We start from the raw sequence: 6849 nt of genomic DNA, 5'->3' as shown, positions 1-6849 counted from the left end.
TGGATAGTATTGGGTTAATATGTTGTTCTATCTCAATGTTTTTAAGGATCAAATCTCTAAGCCCTACCATAAGAGATTGTCACTCATAAAGTGTGGTGTAGAATGTAGAGACATATATTAAACAAAGGAATCTGTGTTGTAAATATTTTAGTAACTTATGAAACTGTTAAATACTTTCAAAACTTTATTGTGCTTTAATAAGCTTTCAAATTTTTCTCCATTCATCTTGAGAAATTGTGTTTTTCTAAAAACCCATTCCTGTGTAACTGTACAAAAGTATCTTGTTTTCTTTCCTGTTAAATATGACATGCATTTATTGACTATTTCTCACAGAGTTTGCCTGTTTTTAAAGAAAATTAATATTTCTGGTATTTTGCTTATTAAAAATTTCATCATTGTACTATCATTTATGAATCTATTTTATATAGTTTGAAGGATGTCCTTTTTGCATTTGGTTTGTTTTTTGGTCTTTTTTGAGACAGGGTCTTACTATGCTTTTTTGGTTTTTTGAGACAAGGTCTCACTATGCAGTTCAGGCTGGCTTTGGGCTCACTTTGTAGGCCAACCTGGTCTCAAACTTGCGATGATTACCCTGCTTGAGCTTTTGAAGTGCTGGGATTGCAGGAGTGCACCACCATGCCCAGCTTATTTGAGCTGCATTTTCTTGATGCCTTTTGAAAAACAGTTCTTAATTTTATTCAAATATGAATTCCCTATCTTTCAGTTAGGCTTTTTGTTTGGGTTTGTTTTTATTAGTATTTTACTTGGGTGAAAATGTCCATATTAAGAAATCTTAAACTTCTCCAACATGTCAAAGATTTTCTTTAGTATTTTCTTCCATATGTCTTTGTTTTAGACATTTTGCTTATGTCTGTGAATTTAGGTTTATTTTCCCATACAAGAAAGGTATAGCTTTTTACATTTGCTTTGTATTTCTCATTTTTAATAATTCAACAGTAATCCATTTGTGATTTCATTTATGTATGCCATGATTAAATTATCTTTTCACAGTTTAAAACACTATGTTATAAGACATAAAATAATGTTTCCCCAGTGTATGTGTTTTACTTTGCACTGCGTCCTTTTATAACAGATAAAGTATTCAGAAGAATCATTGGGATGTTCTTTCTTGTATTTTGAACAGGTCTCTGTCCCTTGCTTTCCAATTGATAGAATGTTAATTGATCAAAACACAACAACCACATAGGTCATTATCTCATTATTGGGTCTCTGCAAATTTTATTGTGAATTAGGTTTCACTTTCCCTTCTCAAATACAGTTGTAAAGTTAAATAAACACTAGTTTATCACTTACAGGGTGTCACTTAGCCCATGGGAAGCTCAGAGTACGAACATAGGCCCTTAAGGCCTGGCTGTGTAACCTCTGCTGATCCCACTTCTCTCAAGCATTGATCTGGAGATCTCAAGCTGGAACAATTGTGAATCAGTCCACCCAGTGGATTGTTTAAAGGCGCTTAGAGAAGTCACTGCACTTTAGTAATATCTGAAAACCTGAGCATTTTATGGGGCCTAGATTTTCTGATGTAATGAAATGTCTGAAGATAGTATCTACATCCATCCCTGCTAGAAATTAAGTTGCGTTTACTAAAGGTTATTTCCAAAAAAAAGGGCTTGCTTTCCCTTAGGTTGTGGCTCAAGTCAGGTTTACTCTTTGACCTTGGCTTCTCTGAATATGTAAGCCTTCAAGTCTTGGTTTAGTAAGGTTGGTCAGAAAGCAGTGTAAGAGAGAGACACTCCAAAAGAGTTCCAGATAAGGTAGAGACATTTCAAATAACTCAGTGATTACGAATGTTGCTACAACAGTATATGTGTCCCAGCAGACACCTGCAGTCCCAGCTCAGGCAAGACTGCCAGCTGGAGGCCCTTTTAGGCAACATAGAGAGACCTCATCTTAAGAAAGAAAGTAATTGAGGCTAGGCATTTAGCTCAGTAGCAAAAGCACCTGTTTTGCATGTGCATGTTCATGAGTTTGATCCCCAATGCCAAAAAAAAAAAAAAAAAAAAAAAGATAAAAGAAGAAAAGCAAAGAATTTGGAGGTGAATTCCACAAAGTGTTTGACTTCAAGCTCAGTACTAAAAAAAATTGCAAATGGAGAAATAAGGCTTAATAAATATCAAACTAGGAAAAACTCATTCATGTTAAGCATCCACATTAAATAATCATATAGAGACCAATGAAATGCTTAACTAGAAATAGGGAGAACACATATAAATGGAAAAGTTGATGTAGTACCTCAACAACCAATCTTCCTCCTCTTTCTCCTCTTTAGAACCTGCACAGAAGACATGGAAACTGGAAACCATTCCAGAGTCACTGAATTCATCCTGGCTGGGATCTCAGAGCAGCCAGAGCTCCAGCTGCCCCTCTTCCTCCTCTTCCTGGGAATCTATGTGTTCACAGTGGTGGGGAACCTGGGCATGATCATCCTGATCGGGCTCAGTTCTCACCTGCACACTCCCATGTACTATCTCCTCAGCAGTCTGTCCTTCATTGACCTCTGCCATTCCACTGTCATCACCCCCAGAATGCTGATCAGCTTTGTGTCAAAGAAGAATGTCATCTCCTACCCCGAGTGCATGACACAACTCTACTTCTTCTTGGTTTTTGCTATCTCAGAGTGTCACATGTTGGCTGCAATGGCATATGACCGCTATGTTGCCATCTGTAGCCCCTTGCTTTACAGCATCACCATGTCTCAGCAGGCTTGCATTTCCCTGATTTCAGCGGTGTATGCAATAGCTGTGGTTTTTGCATCCGTTCACACAGGCTGCTTGGTCAGAGTTCACTTCTGCAAGCTGAATGTGATCAATCATTATTTCTGTGATCTTCCTCCACTCCTGAAACTCTCTTGCTCTAGTACTGACATCAATGAATTGTTGATTCTGTGCTTTAGTACGTTTAACATTTGTGCCCCAAGTCTCCTCATCCTTACCTCCTACATCTTCATCATAGCCAGCATCCTCCGCATTCGCTCCACCTCGGGCAGGTCCAAAGCCTTCAGCACCTGCAGCTCCCACCTCTCAGCTGTTGCTGTGTTCTTTGGTTCTGCTGCGTTCATGTACCTGCAGCCCTCATCAGTCAGCTCCATGGGCCCAGGGAATGTGTCCTCTGTGTTTTACACCATTATTGTTCCCATGCTGAACCCTCTGATCTACAGCCTGAGGAATAAGGATGTCAGTATCGCCCTAAAGAAAATATTAGACAGAAAATTATTCCTGTGAGAAGATGTAAAGTGAGGATACTTTATTAGATAAAAATCATTTACTATTATGTGAGTGACTTAATATTCCTATTAGACCATTTGTCACTATGTTCACTCATGTCCTGTATTTTTGAGATATTTTTTACAACTCTGATATTTTCATGCCATTTTCTTGTGCAGAATTAGACTTCAAATGTATGGTAGAAGCGTGTGGATCTAGGTGTCCATTAATGCCTAACTTGTTACCTTACTTTTCTTCCATACATTTGGCAAAATCTCAGGACTCAGCTTTAATGAAATGACATTTTTCGGAAGTGACTACAAACCTCCCTTCTTCAGTATATACAAAACATCTTAAAGCACAGCAGTGTCATGGCTATGACTTCTAGTTTTGGACCCAGTCTACCCTGGAAAAGTCCTTCTCTTGTCCTACTCTTTCACATAAATCATGTCTTGCTTTGTCTTTTAATTTGCAAACCTAAAATTTTAAAATATAAGATAAAGACACATGTAAACATTAAGCATTAGTTCATCCAGTACTTTAACTATTTTTCCAGTTTTTATTTTTTTAATTTAATTTCATATTTTAAATTTGGTTGTAACCACACTGGACTGAGATTTCCTGTAGGTACTTTCAGTATCTGCAGCTCATCACCCCATTTCCGGAGCATAGAATACTTCCTACATACAATTGCATCCTTGATAATTTTCTTATTTTACTCTTATGAAATATTTCAAGCAAAATATGTGTCCCACACACTACCTGCATTCATTAACCTCTTCCAGGTTTCACCACCACCTTCTAGGAACTACTTATATTTCAAAAAGTGGATTGAATTAAATTGAATTAAATCTAATTTAAATTTTACAGTTAAAGCCCCTTAAGTTTAATTTTGGTGAATTCTTCAAAGATCTGAAAATAATAACATTTCTACTGTACACAAAGCTTTAGAAATTTCTGTCCTGACTACAGAAAACTCAGTAGAAATATGATAATGCAATTTCTCCAGTAATTAATTGTTCCCACAGAATAAGAAATTTTTCTTGATTTTTCATTCATGCGGTTTAAAGAGGTTAAAAATAACAAGATGTTTGTCACCTGATGAGCCAACATAGAAAATTTGATGGCAAATTGATATCTGGATTCCAACAGGCCTGATCTAAACCATGGCAGTTCAGTGTCTGTACTGATAATACTGCTAATAAAATTCTCTTACATAGATTTTCAGTGAAATGAAGTTAATTTTAAAAAGAGAAAAAAGTGCACTGCATTATTGGATACAATAACCTGGGTTGCTGTATCCAAAAGAAATATTTTTCCTCTTTTTTGTTGTTTTTTTGGCTGGGGCTAATCAAATGGTTTCTATTAAAAGCTGTGAAATGCAGCTCACTTTACCTATTTATGTTTATTCTCAAGTTCCTGACCATCCTAATGGCTGTCTTCCCACACTCTTAGCGGTGGGAAATGCAGGTGAATGAGCCATAGCTGTAGATGTCTGTCCCCTAGGAATTCTAAAACATGTGGCACAGCCTAGTTGATCACACCAAGGAGCTGGACCTCTTTGCTTGAGAAAACAATTAGTCATGAGTTCTCCGAACTTGAGCCTAGGAAGATACTATTATTAATCTAATGTTTTCCAGTTGAAGCTGAGTAAATGATTTCTCTAAGCTTCTGAGTTACTATGAACAATGTACTGTGGGCTCATTACAGAAATCAATATGCCAGAATCTCTCTTCAAAACTATACCTCTCCAGGCTATGGAGACTTAAAATCATGTCCTTAGAAAATTCATCTTTAAAACTACCTTAAATTACTTTTTCACATTAAAACCCTCTCTCTCATAAAAAAATTTGTTTAATTTATCGGTAGCCTGTACTATTTGCTGCTGTGTTTTTTAGCTTGTGCTGCTGCTTGAGGTAATCATTTAAATGTTTATTCTTTTGCTTTCCCTTACATCAATGGACTTTTTGCCCCAGTATGGTGCAGAATACACAATTATATTCACAATCATACCAGAGTCCTGGAATCTCTCATTTTGGACATGGGGCATGATTTCAGTTCTGGGCATGCTCCCAATGAGATTTAAATTTTCATTTCATTTGAATCTTAGAAATTAAACCTAGTTGTCAATCAGGCATCTGCACTCCCGTGTTTACTGCAGCACTATTCATGAGAGTTGTGAAACAGAAAGGGAATAGTCTGTCTTCTGGTGACTGGATAAAGCAGATTCATTGTACATACACAGTAGAATATTAATCAGCCTTTAAAAAGAAATACTACCTTTTGTGACAATGCAGATGGCCCTAGAAGACGGTATTACACTGAGTGAAATCAAGTGGACACAGTGACACAAATATTTCATGATCTCACTTATATGTGCGGGATCACACTGTAGTTCTGTTTTTACCTTTTTGAAGAACCACTGTACTCTTCTGTATGTTGACTGTATTATAGTAATTTTCACTCCCACCAGCAGCATGCAAGGGTTTGCTTCTCTTACACCATCACCAACATTTGCTCTTTTTTGCTTACAGCCATCCCTAAAAGAGTGAAGTGATGTAAAACTGTTGTTTTACTTTGCATTTCTCGGATGATTATTGATTTTGAACATTTTTTCATATGACTGTTGGTCATTCACATTTTGTTTTGATAAATTTTATTTTGATTCTTTCCCTTGTTTAATCAACTACTTTTCTTTCTATTTTAATAATTTGAACTCCTTACATGTTATGACTTGTGCTTTTCCAAATATAGTTTTATTAAGCAAATTGTTGCAATTGTTGCCTCCAAATGTTATATTTAACCATTTTGCATAAAACTTTAAATATAAATTTTCTTTCCAAGCTAGTCTATACATAGACCCAAGATAATCTGTATCATGTGTATATTTTAGTTAGTTCTCAAAACTTTTCTTTAATTTTTAGAAGAAACAAAAGTCCTCATCTCTCCTTGTTTACAAACTTAGGAAGTCCTTGTATGTTTATGGCAATATCTCCTAGAGGCTCTCATTCAGCCTCTAGGTTAAAGTTTCTCAAACCTTATCACTGTGTTATTATATCACAGCATTTGTGTAAGTCAGGATCAATGGAAATAAATATGTCCAATCCTTAACTAATGCATCTACTTAGTGAGTTTGTATCCTGAAATTCTGTGGAATTCATTTATTAGCTTTAATAGTGTTTTGTGCATAACTTAGAGTTTTCTGTGTGTAAGATCATACTCTCTGCTAGCAGTGACAATTTGATTTCTTTTTCTTTCCATATATATGCCCTTGTATTTTTATTTTTCCTTGATTGGTCTAGCTAGAACTTCTACGACTATACAGATTAAAGTGGCAAAAATGGGAATTCTTGATCCATATCTTAGAAAGCTCTTAGTTTTTGTCCATTAAGTATAATGTCAAGTATAGGTTTATATTACACATTTATTTTGTTGAGGTATGTTCCTCCTATTCCTAAATTGTTCAGATATATTTTCATAGAAGACGTAAAATTAAGTTAAATTTTATCAAATGCCTTTTCTCCATCTATTGAAGAGATCTTATGAACACCCTGGAGCAAAACAATACAAACCCTAAAGGTAAACAATTTTCAGTCCAGAAATAAAACTACCTTTCACAGTTAAT

General features: G+C 35.8%; 1 protein-coding gene across 1 annotated transcript; it reads left to right on the top strand.

Moving 5' to 3' along the window:
* Positions 1–2306: 2306 nt before the first annotated feature.
* LOC100733988 (olfactory receptor 8G1-like) lies at positions 2307–3242 on the top strand. Its single transcript, XM_003472744.1, has one exon. The coding sequence runs from the start codon at positions 2307–2309 to the stop codon at positions 3240–3242; it is 936 nt and encodes a 311-aa protein (XP_003472792.1).
* The last annotated feature ends 3607 nt before the right edge of the window (positions 3243–6849 follow it).

The sequence above is a fragment of the Cavia porcellus genome, unplaced genomic scaffold, assembly GCF_034190915.1.
Source record: "Cavia porcellus strain 051 isolate PalLab524CR breed Dunkin Hartley unplaced genomic scaffold, mCavPor4.1 scaffold_9, whole genome shotgun sequence".
NCBI lineage: Eukaryota > Metazoa > Chordata > Mammalia > Rodentia > Caviidae > Cavia > Cavia porcellus.
This window is presented reverse-complemented; position numbering and strand designations above follow the sequence as displayed.

Excerpts from the sequence above, each read along its gene's own strand:
- LOC100733988 (XM_003472744.1), top strand. The coding sequence starts at position 2,307 with ATGGAAACTGGAAACCATTCCAGAGTCACTGAATTCATCCTGGCTGGG.